At 50.7% G+C, this 24,222-nt stretch overlaps 1 protein-coding gene and 1 long non-coding RNA gene across 4 annotated transcripts in view; one reads left to right on the top strand and one right to left on the bottom strand.

Annotated features, from left to right (window-relative positions):
• DDC (dopa decarboxylase) overlaps window positions 1-24,222 on the bottom strand; it is an 82,935-nt gene that overhangs the window by 9,985 nt on the left and 48,728 nt on the right. For all 3 annotated transcript variants that reach the window (XM_027045982.2, XM_027045981.2, XM_027045980.2), the window contains exons 8-11: window positions 22,239-22,333; window positions 18,037-18,104; window positions 8,437-8,513; window positions 3,153-3,172 (exon numbers count right to left, since the gene is read on the bottom strand). In XM_027045982.2, the coding sequence (XP_026901783.2) occupies window positions 3,153-3,172; window positions 8,437-8,513; window positions 18,037-18,104; window positions 22,239-22,333 (260 nt within the window). The remainder of the gene's footprint in view (window positions 1-3,152; window positions 3,173-8,436; window positions 8,514-18,036; window positions 18,105-22,238; window positions 22,334-24,222) is intronic.
• On the top strand, window positions 14,210-22,620 carry LOC128314833 (uncharacterized). The gene is made up of 3 exons (XR_008296938.1): window positions 14,210-17,345; window positions 19,382-19,466; window positions 21,949-22,620. It is a non-coding gene; the product is annotated as an uncharacterized LOC128314833 (long non-coding RNA).

The following is a 24,222-nucleotide window of genomic DNA, read 5'->3' as shown; positions in this document are numbered from 1 at the left end:
ACCTTCCCTGCAGGGCAGGGCTTGCGGAGGACTGCAGTGGGGCAGAGGGCACAGCCCGGACCCTCCCCCAGCGCATCCGTGATGGGCACAGTGGGGCTGTCCGGGCCCTGCTCCCTCTGTAGCGCAGCGGGCGGGCAGGTTTGAACCTTCGTGCCGAGCATGCCCAGGCCACGCCGCTTCTGAAGGGCAAATGCATCACCAGGGGGTCCCAGCAAGGGCTTCACGGAAGCCCCTCAAGTTGCAAAGAGAAACGGGCCCGCTACTGACGCTCAGAGGCATCGGACCCGGTGTCACCCTGTGTCCACCAGGCACTGTGCCCAGCGGGTTCACGCAGCATTTCACCCCATCACCCTCACGCCTGTGAAGCCGGGGCTTGTGTCTTCATCTTACGGGAGGACAGCAGGCGTGGAGAGGCTAGGGGGCCACGTGCGATGCCCCACAGCCCGGATGGCCCCCGCGGACACAGATCCACCCTAAGGGACAGCACGTCTGCAGGTTGTTGGGGGAAAACCGAACTCACTGGCCTTTCTGGAAAGTCAGAAAGCCTACCACCCCCCCTAACTAGTGATGGGCAGTGCTTTCTTCCCATTGTTCACCACAGACGCTGCATTCCAAAATCATTCCCCACCGCGTCAGCGAACGTCCTGAAGATCAAGACGGGACTGAGGTCTAACACTCGGAGGAATAGCCTCACTAATGAATCATGAACGGCTTAGTTAATCTTTACACCGGGAGGAATGGCTTGGGACCTAACTTAATTTCTGCGGTCCTGGAGTAAAAATGCGCACAGTTTAATCGAGCGCTGATTCAAACGTGGCCCTAGAATGCTGTCACCACCTGTCCTGAGCCTGGGGCAGGACCGGGGTAGACGTCCCCCGGAAGAGAAATTCCCTTTGCACCCAGCCTGTAAGTTCAGAGGTGACAGGACATGTCATAAGGCTTTATGGAATATTGTTGACCACTGTACTTGAATAGTCAGGAGGAAAATCCACATACATGGGCCACCTAAAATGATTCTGTGTGTAGAAGTCAGTCACTATTCGAGGTTTCTTGGACACCAAAGGAGCTATTTCTGGGTACTTTTCCCTCCACAACTGAAAATTTTAAAACCTTATCTCCAGGATGTCCTGTGTGTCGTCCCACTCTTGATAAGCCACCGAAATGGACCAGAAGATGTATTTTCCTCACTCAGATAGCATGGGGGCTGTGAGGCTCAGTGAGTGGGCTTTTGACCCAGGCTCTTGGCTCTCTTTAAATTAGGTTCAGCAAATTCTTTGACCTCGAACCTCTTGTTTCTACATCTATGAAATGGGTATAATGATGCCCACTTTGCCTAAGACCAGGTAAATAAATGGTAGGTAAATGCTGCTACGGTTCCCTCTTTGGTCATTCACAAGCAGACATGATGTAAAACCCCCTTTGCCAAGGTGTTCCCACTCCCTCCTCCTGGTGCTGAGTCTGCCCTTGTGCCCCCATCCCTTCAGGGCTGACCGTCCTGCCAGGGGCTGCTCATGCCTTTCACCCTACACTTCCCGGACTGGCCTGGTCAGGGGCCTAGAATCCCCAGAGTGGGGGGGGCCTCCTCTGCAGCCTGGAGGCCGTGACCACCTCAGGTTGAAGCTTCCATCATCTTTGAACAAAATGATGATGATGTCTGTGATCTATATATTTTTTCATCTGCTGAGCCCAGCACTCCCTCGTCAAGAACAGCCCAGGCCCCAGGGCATTTGCCCAGACTTCACTCTAAAGGAAGAAACCATAAAAGAGCTCCAGAAGTACCTATATGTGCATCGAAAAGGAAAGATATCCCTACATTCTAGCTAAGAGAGCAATAAAACTGCCAGAAAGTACGGTCAGGGGCTCTCCAGGGCTGTGGCACAGGGAAGGGGGTCAGGGTGGGAGGCGGGTGACACGTACTTGTGAGGAGTGGATGGGAGGAACAACACTCATAGGGCAAGACTGGTGCCCCAGGCCCTTTGCACAGCCAGGGCCCAGACACAGGCTCCCCTGCTGAGGCTCCCACCGACCTGTGTATTCTTTCCTGGTGGGAATGCCCTGCATCTGCCCCCACTTGACCTCTCCTACTTTGTGGCGCTGTTTTTCTAAGGACTCACTTATGCGCATCAGTTTTTAGAGGACTCTCCGCTCCAGAATAATTTCCCCATCCTTCCAATTTGCTCCTCCACGAATTCCATCTGCTTATTCACAGACCACGAGATGCCTGCGGAGAATACACTATGCGCCTGCCCCCTGGCTCTCTCCGCAGGTGCGCACAGCAGGACATAAAGCACGGTTATCCAAGATGACCTCGCAAGCCAGGGGGGACGGCCGCGAGGGTGGGCTGCCACAGTGCCGCATGCCCGCCTGGATCCAGGTCCTTCCCAAACAGCAGGTGGACCAACCCAAAGCTGCCCGCACACGACCTACAGTTCATAGGCTGCCGGCATATGATGCCTGGGACTTGGTTCTCATAAACGGCACAAGGAGAGTCTAAGCAAATCTAGCGGGGCCCTAGCTGAACAGCTGGAACGTGTTCCCTCGGGCCGGAAACAGCCAGCAGCAAGGAGCAGCGTGTTCCAGATCTGTCTCAGCACGGTGGCTCACAGCGGTGTGCAGAATGGTTATCCCCGCGTGGGCAGCCATCTGTGCCCCTGTCTCCCTCGGTAGCCTGGGGGTCCAGGAGGGAGGCATGGGGCCTCACTCATCTCTGAGAAGCTGCCAGAGCCGTGCGTAGCTCCCGGCTGACAAAGGGGGCCATCCGAGCACCGCTGTGGTCTCTGACTCTGATCTCCCACTGCCCTAAGGGGAGAGTGCGCGCCCCAGGCACACGGCAGCCGTGCGGAACGGACGGGCCGTGTGGTCTAAGGATAACACCTGTTCTTACAGAGGATTCTGGGGGCAGAAGTTTCTGCCTCCTTCCGAGGGGCGCAGGCAAGATCATTTCCTCCTGATCCGAGACCCGGAGTCGGTGGGCTCAGCACAGCTGTCCGTGGCCTGCCTTAGGACCCAGCTAGAAGGTGTCCTCTAGGGTGACTCTGAGCCTGAGGGGAACAGGAGGGCAGAGGGAGTTACAGCCCATGACAGGCCCCTCTCTGTGTTCACACTTTCGATCACCTGAGCCCTGGACTCAGCGCGTCAAATCTCCCACTTACCCGATAGTCGGTGATAAGCCCTGGAAAAGAGAAAGAAATAGAAAAGAGAAGCCATCAGACACACTGGTCGATTTCACATCTATTCCTTCTCACCTTCAAGGTAAACTTCCTGTGTCCCGTCCCTCACCTTCTGCACCAGCAGAAGGCAGGAGGCTGGGTGTTTGGGGGGCACTTCCCAAGGTACCAAATCCAAGGGGCTTTCCAAGAGAGCGGGGTTCCCAGGACAAATTGGAAATGCCGGATTACAACTGGATTCCCATTGGCTTCACTTTCTATGGTTACAGAAGCACAAAACCCGAGCTATCTTCTGGTAACGGCATTCAGAGCACGTGAAGCCTTCCTCGTGCACTCATTCATGCACAGGAAGGTGAATTTGTGATATACAGAGTGAGTAGGATATCAGACAAGAATCTAACTTTTAGGGCGCCTGGGTGGCTCAGTCGGTTAAGCGTCCAACTCTTGATCTTGGCTCAGGTCATGATCTCATGGTTTGTGAGATCAAGCCTCCACATCAGGCTCTGTGAGGACAGTGTGAAGCTGCTTGGCCTGGGATCCTCTCTCTCTCTCTCTCTCTCTCTCTCTCAAAATCAATAAACTTAAAAAAAAGGAATCAAACTTTTGATGAGTGTTCATGTCTGTATTCTCGGATCTTAGTACAGAGTCTGGCATGGAGCAGATACCTGAGTGTACATTCGATCAATGTCGTTATCCTGGATTCAAATGGCTTCATAGTGGTTACAAAAAATGGATGGTTAAGGGATGCCTGGGTGGCTCCCTCGGTTAAGCATCCGACTTCGGCTCAGGTCACGATCTCGCGGTTCGTGAGTTCGAGCCCCGCACCAGGCTCTGTGCTGACGGCTCTGAGTCTGATGCAGTGCACACCCACCGTCACAGATGGCTCTTCACCCGCTGTGTAGACGGGTCTACACTATACTTACAAGGAAATCTAAAGTCGCCACTTATTATTGATTTTTTGACTATCATCTGGAGACAGTAGGCGTTTTCTGTTCTTTTTTTTTTTCCAATGTTTATTTAGTTTTGAGAGAGAGAGAGAAAGACAGAGTGTGAGCAGGGGAGGGGCAGAAAGAGAGGGAGACGCAGGATCCGAAGCAGGCTCCAGGCTCCGAGCTGTCAGCACAGAGCCCGACGCAGGGCTCAAACCCAAGAACCGTGAGATCGTGACCTGAGCTGAAGTCAGATGCTTACCCGACTGAGCCCTCCAGGCGTTTTCTTATTTAGGGTCATAAGATGGTAGAGATGGGAGAACATTCAGGGCCACTGTGCCAGGTCTCACCCCCTAATCTTAGGAGGGACCCTGTGATGAAAGCCCAAGGTCACACAGCCCAGGTCAACTCCCAGCCACCACTCTCTGCACCATGTGAAATGGGGTTGTCAAACATCAACAGCAGGGTCACCAGAAGTGGCCTGACAGGGGGGCATAGACACCAGCAGACATAACAGCACCCAAATATATATGTGGCACACAAGGAGCACTCAGTAAGAGTCTGTTAAGAACCCAGATGACGCCAGATGACATCGTGAATGGAGATGAATGTCCCTCCCTTTTAGTTTATGTCATGGTGCCGTCCCCATAGCCACCAGCCACGTGTGGCCATTCAAATGTCATTCCAGTGAAATACAATTAAAAACTGAGCTCTTTGGGGCACCTGGGGGGTTCAGTTGGTTGAACATCCACCTTCAGCTCAGGTCATGATCTCGAGGTTTGTTAGTTCGAGCCCCACGTCGGGCTCTGTGCGGTCAGCCTGTCAGCGCAGAGCCTGCTTGGGATCTTCTGTCCCCCCCTTTCTGCCTCCCCTGATTGTGCTCTCCCCAAAATAACAATAATAACTTTATTGTTAATTATTAATTTGTTAATAAATTTATTAATAATTTAGTAATTTATTTAATTTATTAATAAATAATTAATTTATTATTTATTTATATTATATTATAATTATAATCATATAAATTATATAAGTTATATAATTATATAAATTATATAATTATATAAATATATTATATTATTTATTTATAAATAATTTATTAATTTATTAATAAAATTAATTTATTAATTATTAATAAAAACAAATAATAAATTAAAAAATTTTTTAATGTTTATTTTTGAGAGAGAGAGGGAGAGAGAGAGACAGTGCCAGTGGGGGAGGGGCAGAGAGAGAGGGAGACAGAATCCGAAGGGGGCTCCAGGCTCGGAGCTGGCAGCACAGAGCCCGACGCGGGGCTCGAACCCACAGACGGCAAGATCATGACCTGAGCCGAAGTCAGATGCTTAATCGACTGACTCACCCAGGCACCCCCCCAAAACAAATAATAAGTTTTATGTGCCTGCTCAGTCTTTATGGCTACAGAGGATACATAGGGGGTGAGCAACCTCTAAATTTGCAAATGGCACAATAAAACCCACACGAGACTGGCAAGAAATAACACCACATGACAATAGCATCTGCACTGGGGCGGGTGGGGTCATGGGGACTTTCTAGCTCCCCCAGCTTTATGCTTCTAGTTTCCAAATGTACGGTTTCTATAATGGAAGAGTTTGTCTGAAAAGTCTGTGTAACAGGTGCGGCCACTTTTCCCCGTCACCTGCATTGTGACAGGATTGTCTGTTTTATATATAAACCATCCCACATGGTTTGGTCCTAGGTCAAAGTCAGTGTCAACCCGTAGCTGGCAGGCGCCCAGTGAGACAAACTCATAAACACAGGAATGAAACGTGGGGATGTACTAGAAGGGCAACCACTCCCACATTGCTGTCCCACTGTCGCTGCTGGCCACCTCCCCCTTGGTCCAGCTGTGTTCCAGCAGCAGAACACTTGGATCTGAGGTTCCAGGGGAGGCGGAGGGACAACAGTCACAAACCAGTGAGCGAGGTGGCTGCATGGCGAGAGTCACGTGCCTTGAAGGAGCCACAGGGTGAAGGGACAGGAGGGCATCTGCCTCCGTGCAGAGACCCGGGAAGACCTCTCGTCCTGAACCCAGTGATGAGAGGGAGGCATCCTAATGACCCCCAGGGGGGACAGCGGGCCACTGTGGTCCTGCGAGCTGAGCAGGGGGCCACGGGGCAGTCGTGAGTGGTTTTTTTAATCGTTAAATAAAGAGGAGATTTCTTCATTGAACTAAAAGGACCGTAAAAAAACTCTAAAGAAGGTTTCATTTCAAGGAGCAGAGGGCTTAGCGACATTAGAGCTGAACCCACGCAGATTAAATAAGCCCTACATCCACTGGCCACAAGAGCTTAAAGCTGATTTTTGGTGCTCTACTTGCTAAATCCAAAACGGGACACTGTTTTTGTTGACTTAGAGAGGTTTTTGTGGGGTTTTTTTGGTTTTTGTTTGTTTGTTTTTTTAGGGAAAGAATCCAAATAACTAATATTTTTCATCTCTAACAGCCATAGCCAATATTTAAATAGGAAAAAGCCTTTCTATAAAAGCGGAATAAAATAATTTATTGTACGTCTAGAGTAATAAGCTTTCCTCAGATGCCCTTGGCGTAAAGTCATTCCAAGGATCACTTCATGGTTTAAGGGCAACATTTTGCTTTTTAACTGTCATGATTGCAAAGATTTTCATGATCCGAACATGAAATACACATTTTTAAATATAAGAGCTTGGCAGTTGGTTCATTATTTCACACTGTTTCATGCCAATTCAATTCTTTAAAAACTAGATTTTATTTTTTTTATTTTAGGGCGTTTTATTTAGGTCCTGAGTAAAACGGAGTAGGTATGTAGAAACTGTAAATAGCAATGGGGTGAGTGTTTGCACTAGACCTGAGAACACTGACATTTAAAAGTAGTAGTTCTACATATGTTTTTAAAACTACAGAAATGTAGGGGCGCCTGCGTATCTTGTCGGTTAAGCGTCCGACTTCAGCTCAGGTCACGAGTTCGAGTTTGTAAGTTTGAGCCCCGCGTCGGGCTCTGTGCTGACAGCTCAGAGCCTGGAGCCTGCTTCCGATTCTGTGTCTCCCTCTCTCTCTGCCCCTCCCTGGTTCATGCTCTGTCTCTCTTTGTCTCTCAAGAATAAATAAATGTTCAGGGCACCTGGGTGGCTCAGTCGGTTAAGCGGCCGACTTCGGCTCAGGTCATGATCTCGTGGTCCATGAGTTCGAGCCCCGCGTCAGGCTCTGTGCTGACAGCTCAGAGCCTGGAGCCTGTTTCAGATTCTGTGTCTCCCTCTCTCTGGCCCTCCCCCATTCATGCTCTGTCTCTCTCTGTCTCAAAAATAAACGTTAAAAAAAAAAAAGAATAAATAAATGTTCAAAAAAATTTTTTTAAAAACTGCAAAAATGTAGAGGAAATTAGGAAAATTCACAAGACATTATACCATCCAGCTATAAGTATTATTTACATTTGGAAAATTTTTATTCCCTGCACTAAAAAACCAAACAACTTTTATATTGCTGGGATCATTCTTCTCAATACGCAACTCTTATTTCTTTGACAAGAATCTCAGAGAGGGGCACCTGGGTGGCTCAGCCGGTTGAGCGTCCGACTCTCGATTTCAGCTCAGGTTGTGATCCCAGGGCCGTGGGATCAAGCCTTGCATTGGGCTCTGCTCTGAACATAGAGCCTGCCTGGGATTCTCTCTCTCTCTCTCTCTCTCTCATGAAAATGAAGGGGCTGTTTTGTGTTTTCTAGGAATTGTGTTGCATGACAGGTTATTGCACGAGGAGGCCCTGGAAGAATCCCTCCAGCATCTGTGTCTGAGCCCCACTGTGGCCTCGGAGAGCTACCTGCCCAGGCTTCCCCGCCGGACTCCGTAGGCACAGAGGTGGCTCATGTCCCGCACAGAGGGCAGGTCTGCAAGTCCAATGGATGAGAGGCACACGGCCGTGTGGACCCTGCCCGGGAGTCATCCGGTTTTCCCTTCACTCCCTGAACCCCCAGCACCTCCCCACCCCGTCCCCCTAAGCTCTCTTCCCCCATGGTGGTATGGGTATAAGCAGACATACGTTCTCAGACATGAGGGCAATCATTCTTTTTAAGGATTCTACCCAGGAGGTGTCCACCCCACATGGAAAGCTGTGCCCCCTGGCCGTGTGGTTGCCCTCCCCGGCTCCTGCACTGAGCAGTTCTGGAGCGGGGGGGGGGGGGGCACCGGGCAGCCCTCCCCACCCCCCACCCCCCTCCTGGGGAGGCAGCTCCCATGGTCTGGTCTCTGTGGACTGGAACCTTCCTCTCTGGCTCCTGGCAGAAAGGGCGCTCTGAAAACAAAACCAGAACACCGAGAAAGCAGGGACCCCCCCCCCCCCCCCCGCAGAGTACCTGAGTCCTGATGACTGTGCTTTAAGTAGACAGGGTCCAGTTTAAAGGCTCCGATTAGGTCTGTCCTCTTTTTCACCCTGGTTTGAGAGAACACAGGGTGGGGCTTAATGAGGAAGCCACTGGGACAAGCCCCCCACAGCCCCTCCCTCCTGGTCCCTCTTCCAGCAGGCTCAGCACAGGCACACCCGCTTTGGGATGCTTCCCTGGGACCCCGCTCTGCCAGCGCATCCCTCACCTGGGTGCCCGACACCCACAGGACCCCAGCACCTGAGGGGGCGGCATCATAAAAAATAAATCTTTGCTTTCCATCCCTGGTTCCTGGCACACAACTCTTAAAACCCTTGGAATCTCTTGGAGGGTGATGAATGGCTTTGGTAAGCCAAGGAGAGGACAGGTGACTGTCCTCCCCCTGCCCCCTGGGGAGCTTCAGGGCCCCCTGGGGGCCGGTTGCCAGGGAAACCAAGGAGATTTGAGGCTGGAACTCTGAGCCCTACCCCCAGTCTCTGGGGTGAGGGGGGGGGTCACAGGAGAGGGAGGGACTTGAGACTGAGTTAACCACCAATGACCAACAATGCAATCAACCATACCTACGCGGTGAAGGACGGGGTTGGTGATACATCAACGTGCCAGGACGGAGCCGCAGCCGGGGAGGACAGGGAGGCTCTGTGTCCTCTACCCACACCCATACCTTGTCCTGCACATCCCTTCCCTCTGGCTGCTCGCTCGTTTCCTTTGTGACAAATCAGCAAATGTAAGTCGCACGACTTTCTGAGCGTTCGAAGCTATTAGCAAATTATCAAATCTGAAGGAGCGGGGGGTTCGCGGGAACCCCCAAGTTTACAGCAAGCTGGACAGAGGGCGGGGACCTTTGGACCTTGTGGGACCGAGCCCCTCTACCTGTGGGGTCTGTGGGGACTGCAGATGGTTAGCCTCAGAATGGAGTCCCATTACGGGATGCCCAGTTGGTGTCCAGAGAGCTGGTGAACTGGCGTCAGGAAGCAAAACCCAACAGGGGAACATTTGTCCCCTCTGTCGGTCCAGGCTTGGCATTGGGCCACTGGCAGGCATCACCAGCATGTGCGGGATGAACAGGGGCCAGAGGTGAGGCGTTCCTACCGCGAACCACCCTCAGATTCGGTACAAATGATGGTCCCGGATAACCCAGGTCACCACTCTCCTCTGGGCTGGGGTTTGAGGTCTGAGCCTGACGATAATCGCCTCTCTGCCTCATCTGGCAGCATGGACACCATCTCAAAGCAATTTTATGGCAAATGGACCATCCTTAGGGCAAACCGGGGAAGAAACGTCCGTCTGACAGTAGCTTGGGCTTGAAAGCAAATACCGTGTGGACGAGTCCGTGCAAGAGAAAACCAGAAAGCATGAAATAGCACGTCGGGATGTGATTCAGCCACGAGGAAGGACCAAGAGCCCAGATGTACTTAGGAAAAGTAATTGAAGTGTTATTTCTTCAAAGAGTTAGAAGGCAGACTATGCCAGTAAGCAATAATAAGCTGTCAGGGGCTGGCTTGGTCTTTGACCTGTGCAAGAAAATGGATTGCGCCTGACCTTATGCACGGACATCTAGGAATTCTAGTACATTCTGGGCAGTATACGAGGGAGCCCTGGCACAGCTCCCTTTGGTCTCTCTGTACCGGAGAATGCTCTGTGCGTAGCCTTAAAGAGGCACAGAGAGAGAGAAGGGGGTAGAACTCCATCCTTTGTAAATGAAGATCACATTCTCCTTCCCACTGAGGCCAGCGATGACCCCGGAGCCCGTGTGTTTTTAATCAAAACATTTGCGCAGTGTTAAAGCCATGCAAAAAAGTGTAAATAATAATACCCGCAGCTCGCTGAGTATGACACAAAACCCGGGCACTGTTAAATCTGTGGGTCCCTCGCCTTGCCGTCCTTGGAGGAGGCTACGGGGACGCATGTGGGTCCGCCACTCCCAGAGAGTTCTACAGAATTCTCTGCACAAATTCCTTCATAACCTATGGTATTGTTTTGCACGTTTCTAAATGGTGCACGTTTCTAGATGGTTTCTAATAAGTTGCTCAAAGATAAATCACATCAGGGGGCGCCCGGGTGGCTCAGTCGGTTAAGCGTCTGACTCTTGATTTTGGCTCCGGTCATGATCTCACAGTCTGTGAGGTCAAGCCCCACATTGGGCTCTGAGTGTGGAACCTGCTTGGGATTCTTTCTGTCTCTCTTCTGCCTCTCTGTCTCTCAAAATAAATAAATAAACATTAAAAAAAAGAATAGGTTTCCTGTAATATTTTTGGTAGATATCTCTCATCAGATTGAGAAAGTTCCCTTCTGTTCCTATTTTACTAAAAACTTCTGTTTTGCGGGGATGTAGAATTTCACCTGATGCTTTTTCTGCATCTAATACAATGATGACTCTTCCCTCCTTGACTCTTTACATGGCACATGACATTTCAAAACTTTCTAATAGCTGTGAACCACCCCAGAGTAGCTGGAATAAACACATTTGGTCATGATATACTATCTCGTTTTCCTTAAACATCACTACATGCTAGTATTTGACTTCAAAATTTTCATATTGAAATTTGTGAGTGAAACAAACTTTGTTTTTCTTTCTTTTCTTTTCTTTTCTTTTTTTCTTTTCTTTCCTTTTCTTTCTCCATACCTTTTTTTGTTCCCTCAGCCTCTCATCTGGTTTTGGAATCCAAGATGGCCTAACTTATGATATGACAGTGGGAGTGTGTCCTCCTTACTGTTTTCTGTGAGGTACATTTATGATCAGACTGATAAATGCCGTCACAGCTTGGTAGAGTTTGCTCTCAGGAGAATTTGGATGCTTCCGTTGTGTGAAAAATTTAACTTCTGACAATAATTTAATAACTATATCGAATATAGCTATATTAAAGTAGCTGTATATAATTGTCTTTAATAGCTGTAAGATTTGGGGGATTTTTCTATTTATTCTGGAGCATATTCATATGCTTGATGTGGTCATTGAATGCGGACATTTGTAGGCAACGTTGGGCATAACATTTGACAGTGTTGCAAAAGGAAGGCTATTTACGGTTGGGTGTCTCAGTCAGTTGAGCGTCCGACTCTTGATTACGGCTCAGGTCATGATCCCAGGGTTTTGAGATCCAGCCCTGCCTCAGGCTCTGTGCTGAGTGTGGAGCCTGCTCGGGATTCTCTCTCCCTGTGCCCCTCTCCCTGATCATGCGCTCTCTCCCTCTCTCTAAAATGAAATAAAATAAAAATAAATAAATAAGAGCTTCTTGCTTTAAGAAAAAAAAAAAAAGGAAGTTTGGAGTGCCCAGGTGGCTCAGTCAGTTAAGCGTCCAACTTTTGGTTTCAGCTCAGGTCATGATCTCACAGTTTGTGAGTTCAAGCCCCGTATCGGGCTCTCTTGCTGTCAGCACAAAGCCCACTTTAGCTCTAGGTAACTCTGTCTCCCTCTCTTTCTGTCCTTCCTCTGTGCTTTCTCTCTCCAAAATAAGTAAACACTTAAAAAAATTTTTAAAGGGCACCTGGGTGGCTCAGTCGGTTGAGTGTCTGACTTCTACTCAGGTGACGATCTCAGAAGTTCTTGAGTTCGAGTCCCGCATCCAGCTCTGTGCTGACAGCTCAGAGCCCGGAGCCTGCTTCCGATCCTGTGTCTCCCCCTCTCGCTGCCCCTCCCCCACCTCTCTTTCTCTTTCTTTCAAAAATAAATATACATTAAAAATATGTTTTTAATTTTTTTTAAAAAAGGAAGGCTATTTAAACAGAGAGATGTGTGCGAGCACACACACACACACACACCTGCACCCCCACACGCGCACATGCGGGCACACACAGAACCAGCCTGTGAAGGTGGCCGTGTCACCTCCCGCTGAATGGGCCTCATGGGACAGAAACTGTCTCCCTGACACCAGACATATTCCTGAGGGAGGGTCCTGGGGGATGGGGGAAGGGGACTCATGTGTTGTTTGGGAGTCTACGTTGTCTTTTTCTAAGCCTACAATACTGCGTAAGGCTCACGGAATGAGGGCTCATGGTACGTCCTGGTGCCAGTTGGTGACCAAGAAAACTTTCAAGACGTGGCACGGCACCAAAGTGCAAAGAAACCAAAAAGATACGTAGAAAAACTGTGCATTAGCACTTATAAAGCAAGTTCTAGAATCAAGTGTTACATAACTACAGTGATTGACCATCTTCCCAAGAAACCCAGTGTAACAGAAGTGTGCAAAAGCTGTGAAACTATTTGTGATAAAATTTAATTTTTATTTGCAAAAAGACATCGAGCCTCTTTTTAAAGGGAGACTAAAACATGTCCTGGGTGAATCTGAGGCTTTCTTTGGAGAAAAATCTGATGCTAAAGAGATAGTAAGGTCTGAGTGGAATGGCTTATATTTACATATAAAAGATTCAAAACACCAAATGAACAATAAAAAAACTTATGAACAGAATAATGAAATCATTATGAAATGTATTCACTGTGCTTATAATGACATGCAGGTTTTAGAAACTCCAATTATCTTGTCCATTTCAATATTTAAAGAAAATAACCAATGTATTTACTTTAAATTACAGACTAACCACTGGTAAAATTTCATTAAACAAAAGAGAGACTCTTCTGATTTTAAGAAGTACAAAACAGCCAGTGAGAGCAATAAAAAAAAAAAATCCATTTATATCTTACTTGTTGTATGAGCAAAAAATTTAAATACGTCTATAAAAAAATTCCCAGTTTAGGATGATTTGTTTGCTTTCAGCTCTTAGAGGGTCTAAAGAGATGCCTGTCCCTTCCAAAATCTGGTTTTTAACGAGCGTCTTGCTACCTGTATTCTGTTGTGTTGATACCTCATTTTATTGCAATAACCTCTTAGAATAGCAAAACATAGGTATTTGAGTCCATGGATGTTCAGGACAGTGCGCAGAAGGCTCTGAGTAGGCTCTCAGCCTTCACTGTCTGCCCAATGCCCGTCACCACACTGCCCATGAGCACGAAGGACCACCCACCTTGGAGAGGGACCACCCACCTTGGAGAGGGACCACCCACCTTGGGGAGGGACCACCCACCTTGGAGAGGGACCACCCACCTTGGGGAGGGACCACCCACCTTGGAGAGGGACCACCCACCTTGGGAAGGGACCACCCACCTTGGGGAGGGACCACCCACCTTGGGAAGGGGCCACCCACCTTGGGGAGGGACCACCCACCTTGGGGAGGGGCCACCCACCTTGGAGAGGGACCACCCACCTTGGAGAGGGGCCACCCACCTTGGAGAGGGGCCACCCATCTTGGAGAGGGGCCACCCACCTTGGAGAGGGACCACCCACCTTGGAGCAGGGAGAGGGCAGGGGAGTGTGCTCAGGACCCACAGCTCAGGTAGACAAACAGGGGAGGGTGACTTCAGTCCATCTCTTCCTGTTTGGCCTTTGGGCTGTCCATGCCTGGGCTATCGGTAGTCAGAAAGAAAGTGGGATCAGCCCGAACAAGAACGGAGACACAACGGGGCCTGATTTTGCCTCAGCCACCCCAAAGAACAGCTCTCATTCTCCAGTTTCCCCCGTATCCACCCGGAACAATGCTAATGCCTGTCATCTAGATGCGTGTTTGTAAAATGTGTGTTCGATTTCCTGTGTGTGTTCTTAATTGGCATCCTGTGAGACTCGTGATTCTGCATCTGACGATCTTTACTCCCTCTTTAAAACCTCACCTCATCGCGGGGCACCTGGGTGGCTCAGTTGGTTAACCGTTGGACTCTGGATTTCGGCTCAGGTCACGATCTCACGGTTCGTGAGTTTGAGCTCCGTGTGAGGCTCTGTGCTGACGACACGGAGCCTGCTTGGGATTCCCTCTCTCTCTCCGTCTCTTAAACATTTGTGGCTCTGGCATGGAGGAGAGTTGTGTGTCCGTAAGCAGAATCCCGGTTGCCTCATCCATAAAATCAGGAAGAACAATTCCTACATTAGTTTAGCTGCCGGTATAGCTATCATCTTTAAAGTACACGTGCTCCGAGAGCCTGGCCTCACCTGCGCACAAGGTCACGCTGGCCACAGGACCGAGCGCTCAGCCCCAGCAATGGTGTTTTAAGGGCTCTCATTAATTAGTGACACATTAAAAAGCTGCCTCTTTCTGTAAAAACGCCAACTTTTACATGTGGATAGCAGACTCAAAACAAATTTAAATCCACGTCGACCACCTGAATGATCTTCAGTGGCATTCACCTGAGTTCACTGGGGTGCATGCATCTGTCTCCGGGCCTTTGCACTGCCGGTCCTCACCACCCACCCGGCACAGGTACGCGCACTGCTTATTCTGTCACCTCGTGTGGCCCTTTGTCAAATGCCATGTCACCAAATAGGCTTTCCCTGAGCTCTCCATGTCCAACAACTGGGCAGAGAATGAACGGGTCCATGGAGGCATCTCACTCACACATTCCCCCTCGGCCTTCCAGCCCCCTGTTGTTTCCAAGCTTCTCTGAACCTCTGCCTTCTCTCTTCCCAAGCGCTTCACCTGCTGGACCTCAAGCTGCATTGGCCTGGACTTGATTTTATTCAGTTTCTCATTTCACGTTGGCTGTATTTCATTTACCGGAAACTCTGTCCCACGGCTGAGACCTCTAGAGCCCAGAGATAACAGCCCTCTGGTGTGAGGTCCACGGTGCTCAAAATCAAATGTTTTCCAATGCAATCAGGACCTCTCCTCCTCCTTGTTATCCTTGGTTTGGATGGCACTGCCCCAGCTCGGACCCTGGTCCCTCAGCACCACCACAGTGCAGCCCCCGGTGAGGGTAGGACATCTGTGGGAAGGGCCTTCTGCAAGCAGGGCAATGCTAAACATCGTCCCCACCAAAAGGAGAGAGCAACTTCTTTATAGTAAAAAGAGAGAGAGAGAGAGACAGAGAGAGCAAGCAGGTGGTTGGGTATAGCGAGATCAAAAGAAAACATCAAGTTTGATAAGAATCAAATAAACCGATCAGGAAGTGGGTGGCATAATTAAGTATATGGTTTAAAATAAGCTGACCTGGTTTAAATTCCTAAATGTTAGCCTTATGGTTTTATCTAGTAATTTCTTGCGAGCACCATCACGGACTGAATTGTGTCCCCAGCCCACGATTCACCTGCTGGAGCCCTGACCCCCAGGACCTCAGAATGTGACCACATGGGGACAGAGGCAATGAGGTTAAAATGAGGTCACATGCCTGGGTCCTAAGCCAACGTGACCAGTGTGTCCCTAAGAAGAGGACACAGACCCACAGAGGAAAGACCGAGTGCCGACACAGAAAGAAGGCGGCCGTCGGCATGCCAGGTAGAGAGGCGTCAGCAGAGACCCACCCGCCTGGGCCCCCGTCTCTGGTTTCCAGCCTCCAGAATGAGGAGGAAATACGTCTCTGTGGCGCGCGGTGGTTTGTCACAGCGTCCCTGGCACAGTGCCTCAAACAGCGGGCAGGGGCTGTTTTTGTCTTGAAACGCAGATCCTTCCACATCCAACTCCGTCACCCAATCCACACGCTCGTGAAATCAAGGTCTGCACCCCCGGTTTGGGGTAGGAGCGATCTTCCCACACTCACGAAATCTCCCCAAAATCCTCGACAACCATTCCGTCCAGGACCCCAGCGGCTCAGGACACGGAAAGCACATTCTCTATTGCAATTTAACATTGGAGCCATGTGTTCATGTGGCCTCAACTCATGACCCTCTCCCATGTCCCCTCCAGCCCCGGGGATAACTGACTGCCCTCCTCTGGGGTAAAACCTCAAACACTGGCTGTCGCCCTTACATCGTATATTTGATTTTATTCAGCGGACAATCAGCTTCACCCTCTGTCCTTCTCCCAGTGACGTGGCCTCACCCTGTGCGCCCCGTGTCTCTCCTCCACATCACGTCCGCTCTGTCAGGCTTCCCTTTGCGGGCTGCTGCCTCAACCGGGCAAGACGTTCTTGTTCCCGAGTGACCCCGGCAGCCTGGTTACGCCCCGTGAGGGGCTCGGGCCCTTCCCAACCACGCCGCTGACAAAGCTGTTCTCTCTCATCCTTAACTGGCTCACTGGCTCTTTGGACCCAAGGGCAGGACGCCACGTTGTTATATTCACCCTTATCACCTCTCAGTGTGTGATCACAGATCGCGGCCCCAAATGCTTTTGGTCCCTCGTAGCCTCAGTTGCCCCATGCGTGAGGGGGCCGGATACCCCGGAGCCCCAGTGATTTATGTTACAGAAAGGGCGTTGAGGGCCGCCCATGTAAACAGCCATCTCTGATATTATTTTCCCCAGGTCATCAGTGAAACACCTGGGCATGCTGTGAGGCCCTCTGGCCGCCACCTCCTGGCGGTCCCCATCACTTTACCCCCGACAACCCTCCGGTCTTTTTGTGGGCTTTCTTGGCCCGATGCCTCACTGGCAGCTAAGGACCCTGTGTGCTCCTGCATCAGCTCACACTGAGGCCACCACCCCTCCCCAAATAAAGGCGAAAGGGCCCTCTACTGGCTCTGTGCCAGCTCTGTGCCCACGCGCCACAATCCGACCAAACACACCAGCAGAGCAGAATTACATTTCAGTGCCAATTAAAGCTCAAAGAGAGGGACTTTGGATACACCGTATGAACCATTCTTTAGCATTCCAGTTCAAATAGACAAACGCAGTCACAAGAACACGAAAGAACACTGAGGTTCATAACAGCTATAGCTTATATAGAGCCTTACTCGTATTTCGGACGAAGCCACGTCTAGAATGGGCCCACCAGTGGGCTTTAAAATCACATATCAAAGTTTCGGTCCAAGGCAGACAGAAAGGAATTGATTTGAACCAATTTTTTAGTAAAGCACTGAAAATACGGTTTAATCTTTAGACAAACTAGTCAAAGAGCACACTGGTCGCTCAGTAAACCGGGAGAACAGACTTCGGTTGGGTCAGATGAGAACTGCTTTCTTCACCCCTCCAAGGTGAGAACCCATTCATGCAATTACATGCCGAATGATTTTGCACAAAATTCATGCAAACCCCCCCCCCGGTCCAAAGGTTGATTTACCTCCTTCTTAGTGCAATGAACACAGCAGAACCATTATCCCGTGTTCCCACACCGCTCCCAGTGACCGCTATTTCTTTAAAAATCATCTACGTGATGGAATATCACCCACTTTCATTTCTGAATTCTTTTTCTTGCTCTCAATAGAACCAACATAATTATGGCACGCTGTTAAGAATTTCCAGAGAATCTCATGGGAAAAGGGATTACTTTTATTTTTACTTAACAAATGCGTTCAAGCCCTTAGACTCATTAACCATCTACGAAGAAAGACACAGAAACAACCGAATTAGAAATACGTCCTGAAATGTCCTTGCATTGTGTTTGGTAACACTAGGTAGATCACACTACAGATTTTGCCGTATTAACCTTCTCTCCTTGTGCCAATGGCTCGAGCTAATATGTTCTTATCAGCAGTTCACAGTCAGGTAAGGTTGGGCAAGAATCCTGCCCCTGGTTCAGCATGGAAGCAAGCAGTGAGCAGGTAACATGTGAGATGGCCCAGCGATGGCATCCTCCTCACCTGCCAGGCTTCTTTCCCACAAGGCCGCTCGGGGAAAGTGCGGTGCACATGGGGTAACTGACATGTAGCCGTCGGGGAAACTTACCACATGGCAGAGCAGTCGAAATTCACCAGCAGCCATTTGTGCGGATTGAAGTTAAATGAGTCTGCAAACTGCCGAGGAGAAATAACAAAAAGAAGCCACTTCCGTTACTAACGTCTAGTTGTACAACAAGACTCCGTGCACAGTAATTCACAGCTGGGAGGGTCTGGACTCTGGAACCCGCTGGGGCGACCACCTGACCTCCCCACGCGTCTTCATATTCATGTTTAAATGGGGATAACAAATCATACTCGGGATCCCCCGTATGTAGTCTGGAGTCATATAAAATGTATCTACCAGGGCGCCTGGGGGGCTCAGTCAGTTGAGCACCTGACTCTTGATTTCAGCTCAGGTCATGATCTCGGGGTCGTGGGATCGAGCACCGCATTGGGCTCCACGCTGAGTGTGGAACCTGCTTGGGATTCTCTCTCTCCCTCTCTCTCAACCCCTCTCCCCGCTCTTGTGTGCATGTGCATGCACAGGAGCCTGTGCCCTCTCTCTGTCTCCCTCTTTCTCTCTCAAATATAAATGAATGAGCGAATGAATGAATGAGTGAATGAACGAAATGTATCTACCTTTCAAACTACGAGATTATTTGGAATAAGTGAAATATTAATTCGCATGTACTATGCCAGGACATCGTACTGATCTGGACTATGAAACACTTCCTGCCAGCAGCTTCCTCAACATCACGAACTGGCAAAGTTCTTGGTATATGCATATCATCATGAGCTTTGGGAGGGTGAAAACTTCATGCCTAACCGGTGGTAATCAGGATCACCCCAATTTTTATTTAACTGGTTCGTTCTTTCACCAACACCAACGTAATTACCAACTACTCTTCCTGTGTACCTAAACATCTTCGTCTTTAAAAAAAAAAATTGGGGGGCGCCTGGGTGGCTCAGTTGGTTGAGCGTCCAACTTCGGCTCAGGTCATGATCTCATAGTTCGTGGGTTCGAGCCCCGCGTCGGGCTCTGTGCTGATAGCCTGGACTTCTTCGGATTCTGTGTCTCCTTCTCTCTCTGCCCCTCCCCCACTCACACTTTGTCTCACTCTGTTTCTCAAAAATAAATAAATATAAAAAAAAAATTTAACATTTATTTATTTATTTATGAGAGACAGAGAGAGACAGTCATGAGTGGGGCAGGGGCAGGGAAGGAGGGAGAGACAGAATCCGAAGCAGGCTCCAGGCTCCGAGCTGTCAGCACAGAGCCCGATGCAGGGCTCAAATGCACGAACCGCGAGATCATGACCTGAGCCGAAGTCGGACACTTAACCGACTGAGCCCCCCAGGCGCCCCTCTTCGTCTTTATTTTTAAAGGCAATAACCGAGTTCATCAATTTTAGATGCTGCGGCATTTCCAAGCAGAAAATAAGATCTTAACAACCGAGACTGGCTGAGGAGGCCACTCTGTGTTTCCACGGAGCTATCGTAAGTGGGGAGTTCTCACATCCTTCCAAAGGCGTGCCCAGGTTTATCGTCAGGCTGATGCACAGACCTGGGCCCAGCTGGAGGCCCAGGGATGCAGCCACACGCATAAATCCCCAGTGGAAGCAGAGTTAAAGGCAGTGGCAGAGATAAAGGTCCCAGTCTGGCAGGCAGCTGAAATCTCTCCCCACCTCCGGCCTCTTCTCTGTTTGGTTCCAGGGAGGCAGCGAGGGCACCAGGGGCAGGGGGGTGCCGTGCCACCCGGGAGACGTCCTCTCGGCTGACGGCCGCCTCGCACGTCAACCCCCACTCGGGGCGGCGGGGAGGACATTCATTTCCTTCCAGGTTTCAATCAAAGTGACTTGGAGCAAGACACGGGAAAGGACAACGGGTTTCATTTGTTGATAAAAGGAGACAACACGTGAAAGATGGGCTTTGTTTGCCAAGAATTGTATTAGTTCCCTCCCAGAGGGGCTGGTCTGTTTGATCGTCTTTCATTACCCGACCGCTGTGTGCTCCTCCTGTTGGCAGAGCGACGGGATGTTATCTCGGGGCTGGGGCCTTGCAGGATATTGCAGGCCCCTTATCTGACCAGCCGAGCAGGAAGGCCCTCGCCAGCAGAGAACAATGCAGGAGACACGGAAATGACTCAGCGTCGGGCATGAAATCCCGTCTGCCGCTGGAAGATAGGATCTTGCTAGAGTGCCCAGCTCCGCGGTGGCCTGACAGTTAGTCCCCCCCCCGACAAGCCCCCCGCCATGAAAGCCAAAGCCCCAAGTCCTGGGTTCACAGGGAAAAGACTGTGCAATCCTAAACCTGATATGTAGAAAGACCAGGCCTTGGGTACAGGTACACACATTCCCGAAGATGGCTTTGCCTTCTGTCCCCCGAGTCTGCGGGGACAGACCCCCTCCCCCGCCAGTGATGTGTACCGTCTCTGTGATGCGAGGTGTGCAGGTGGTAAAGAGGTCTGTCTGTCATTTCCCAGCCCCAAACACCCACAAAACCGGCTACGGGCAGCGAACCCCAGAGGGCTGGCCGTCAGCATCGTTACCAGAACTCCTCATAGGCCACAACCCCCTTCCCCAATATTTATTGGGGCCTTTGGAAGCCCCACGTGCCCCTCCCTCCCCAGGACAGATCTGAGGACTGGCCCGTATTCAGTGATCAATAAGCAAATACCGAGTGAGAGAGTACACAAATGAATGTGACGTGAAGGAGGTAGGAACCAGAATGCTATTTCATTCGTTGGTAATAAGGGGGTACTCTTTTCTAAGAGGGGAACACTGGTATTCTATACATGACACCCCTTTTTCTGGTATTATGGCCCCATGAGAATCCACATGAGTAATCAGCAAATGAATGGGCAGCGTGGCCCGAGAGCGGAGAGAGGTTTGGAGGGACGGTCTGCTCAGCCATGGCGAAACCACAGAATCCAGCTCACGCACAGCCCTTGCCGTGTGCCAGACGCTGCTTTTTAAGCCCTTTCAATATGATTAACTCCTGATCCTTACAACACCCCCTCGGAGGAGGGATCACTACCAAAACCCACTTTGTGAGGTGGAGGGAGGGTACTAACGTGCCCGCAGGGACACAGCTAGTCGTAGGGTAAAGCTGGGATTCAAACAGTCACTTAATGGCAAAGGCCGTGCCAGTAATCCCTGCACCTCGTGTGGCCCCGGGGCTCGCGAAACCCATGTCCCTGAGCACAGAGCCAACGCTGAGGCCCCACTGACTCACTGTCTCCTTCCCCCGGACTCCCTGCAAAGTCGCTCTCTCTGGACCCTTTACTGCAGCTACAACTGAGTTCCTGGCCGAGAGGAACGTTGCGGCCCCTGGGCCTCCGCCAACAGCGAAATCCTCCTTGAGTCTGAAATCACACATCACAGCACGACCATCACGTCGTGTCCTCGCCTCTAGTCTGTGCCACATGGCCCTCTGCAGCAGAGCACTGGCCGATAGTTTTGCTTACTAGTTCTCAGAAGCGGCAGGTGTTTTGAGGGGCATCACAAGCCACATTTTACAACTTCCAGAAGCAGTAGAAGATATTTGAGTGCACCTGTGGCTGCTTGTTCAATAAGTCAACACCATGCCCACTGCATGGTCAGAATAGACTATCATATTGAACCAGATCGAATAGGGTTGTAGGTTGGCCTTATACATTACTTCTTTTTGTTAAATTTGTTTAAATGTTTATTTTTCAGAGAGAGAGAGAGAGAGAGAGAGAGAGAGAGAGAGAGAGAGAAAGAGCAGGGGAAGGGCAGAGGGAGAGAAAAAGGAAGGGAGACACGGAACCTGAAGCAGGCTCCAGGCTCTGAGCTGTCAGCGCAGAGCCCAACCGGGGCTCAAAGTCACGATCCGTGAGACCACGACCTGAGCCAAAGCCGGATGCTTCACCGACTGAGCCACCCAGGCGCCCTTGTACATTACTTCTTGATCTGAAATGCATTAAGATCTTATTTCCTTCCTAAATGTTTCCCCACAGTGCTAACATTTATCCTGTCATGAGACCCTTGCCCAGGACCCGTGCAGACTGAAAAAATGGCTGCAAACGTCCGGTGTATTTTGAGAAGAGCGGCTGTAGGACTGGGAAGATTCTCAACCGCCATCATAAGGAAGTCTAATTTCTGACGATCGCGGAATGTGTTTGGACGCCGTCTGCTGCAACGAACCCCAGCAATGAGAAATGGAACATCACCTCCTCGTGAGGACATGTCACTGATAGCAGAGCACTTTTCAACAGCGATCTTCTTAAAGATAAAGAGCACGACCTACCTCGACTCCGTTCAGAAGATGCCGGAACTCAGGGCAGATGAAGGAGCTGCCCGCGTAGGCAGCGTCGATGTGCAGCCACACGTCCTCCTTGTTACCTGAAATCCAGAGGTGACCTGTGAGTTCCCCGACAGATGCCCTCCTCACGGGGGCCTGATAACTTACTGCATACGGTCTATCAACAGCATTTGCTGGCCCGATGGTGGACCCTAACTGGCTCCTTGAGTCTGAAGGCAACGAAACTGAGGGTGGCTGGCCCCAGACTGTGGCAGAGCACAGACAAGGTGCTCAGTGAATGTGTGGACTTGAAGGAAGGAAAATGGGATCCCCCACCCTGCTTGACTTGAAGGTGGATGCTCATGGTCTAAGGGCTCAGCCCGCCCTACCCTCTCTGTTTTCCGCCATCTCATCCACTGGGAATGTGCTCCCCATTCTCCTGGATTAGCGGTCCTAAAGTCTTCCCCCACAAAGTCTTGGGGGATCAGCGGGGTGTGCAGCCCCAGTGACCTCCCTCCCCCCCATTCCATCCCCCCGTAAAGCATACTCGCTCATTTTAGGCCATCCGCAACCACCCCAGGCTCCTTTGGGATACGATTTCTGCTTTCCAACCACACTGGAATAGCCTGGCCGGAAGGGACCACGTCTGACTTTACAGGTGGAATAGCGTCCTGATTAAATTTGCTCCCTCAGTTGGGACTGTCTGGGTTCAACCCCTGCCTCCAACGACCCAGTAGCTCTATGGCCTTACGTCCTTTCAAACTCAGTCCCCTCCCAGGCAAACGGGTATAAAAATCGCACCCGGAACATCAGGGAGAGACAAGATACCGCCTGTAACTGCCTATCACCACACCTAGTTCGGGGTTGTGAGAAATAAGGGTGATCATCGCGATGAGTCCCTCCGTGGGTGCTGGGCACGCAGCACATCACGAGATACGTAACCGCGAAAGGTTGGGGCGTCTCGGTGGGGAGGAGGCGCCCTGCCCGTACTGGGTCAGGACACCGCCTGCGTGGCTCAGTCAGCCCCTGCCAAATGCATCTGTGCTGACTGATAGGTGCAAGGCTAGCTTTCTCATGCGTGATGCTCGCTAATCACACCCGATGCCGTGAGGAGGGACAGGTGGCTCTGAGCTCTGCTGACACAAGTTCTCAGAGGCGTTTCAAAGCCTTGATTCCATCTGAGCTTCAGGATTGGAGGGATCAAAGCACTCGGTTGGATCCAGACCAAATGCGCTCCGAGGACACGTGATAGTGCCACCGAGGGTCACGGTGAGGGTGAGCTCTGTGTACCCGGAGGCACGTCTCACAGGCGAAGGGCGTGTGGGCTGGTCCCTTTGTGGAGCCATCTCCCTGGCACCACAGGGCCCCACATGGATGTGGCCGGGAGCCAGTGAGAGCACAGAGCCTCAGGACAATGTGGGATTTCTGCTTGGAAACCACCGCTCAGCCAGTCTGGAACACAACAGTGCTCCTGTTGCTTACCGTGCGACTGCTGTGGCTCTGTAGGCTGTGGGCAGGTGGAAACTTCAGAGGCTCTTATAGGACAGACATGAAACCTCACATCCACTCTGTGCTCTCCAGGGGACCGTTTGCGCTGGTCAGGAAACTTCGTTCTCTGTTAGAGGCCCCTCCGGGGACTTTGAGACTCCCATGTGTCTCCGTTCAGAACCGTCGAGGGAAGAGGTGAGGCAGGGCAGGACCCCAAGGCCTGAACAGGCAGCCAAGTCAGGAAGGACACGAGCCATGAGGGTAGGAGGTGGAGACCAGGTTCCAGCAGCAAGAGAAAGGGCTCTCTTTTCTTCACTTCTCCATCACCCTTGTGAGAGGACCGTTTGGTAAGAGTAGAAACCTCAAGTTATGGGGCGCCCGGGTGACTAAGTCAGTTGAGCGTCCAACTCTTGATTTTGGCTCAGGTCATGATCTCACGGTTCACGGGGTTCGAGCCCCACATTGGGCTCTGCGCTGACAGCAAGGAGCCTGCTTGGGATCT

The sequence above is a fragment of the Acinonyx jubatus genome, chromosome A2 (genome assembly GCF_027475565.1).
Source record: "Acinonyx jubatus isolate Ajub_Pintada_27869175 chromosome A2, VMU_Ajub_asm_v1.0, whole genome shotgun sequence".
Classification (NCBI taxonomy): domain Eukaryota; kingdom Metazoa; phylum Chordata; class Mammalia; order Carnivora; family Felidae; genus Acinonyx; species Acinonyx jubatus.
The sequence above is the reverse complement of the archived record's forward strand: the minus strand, read 5'-3'. Positions and strand labels throughout refer to the sequence as shown.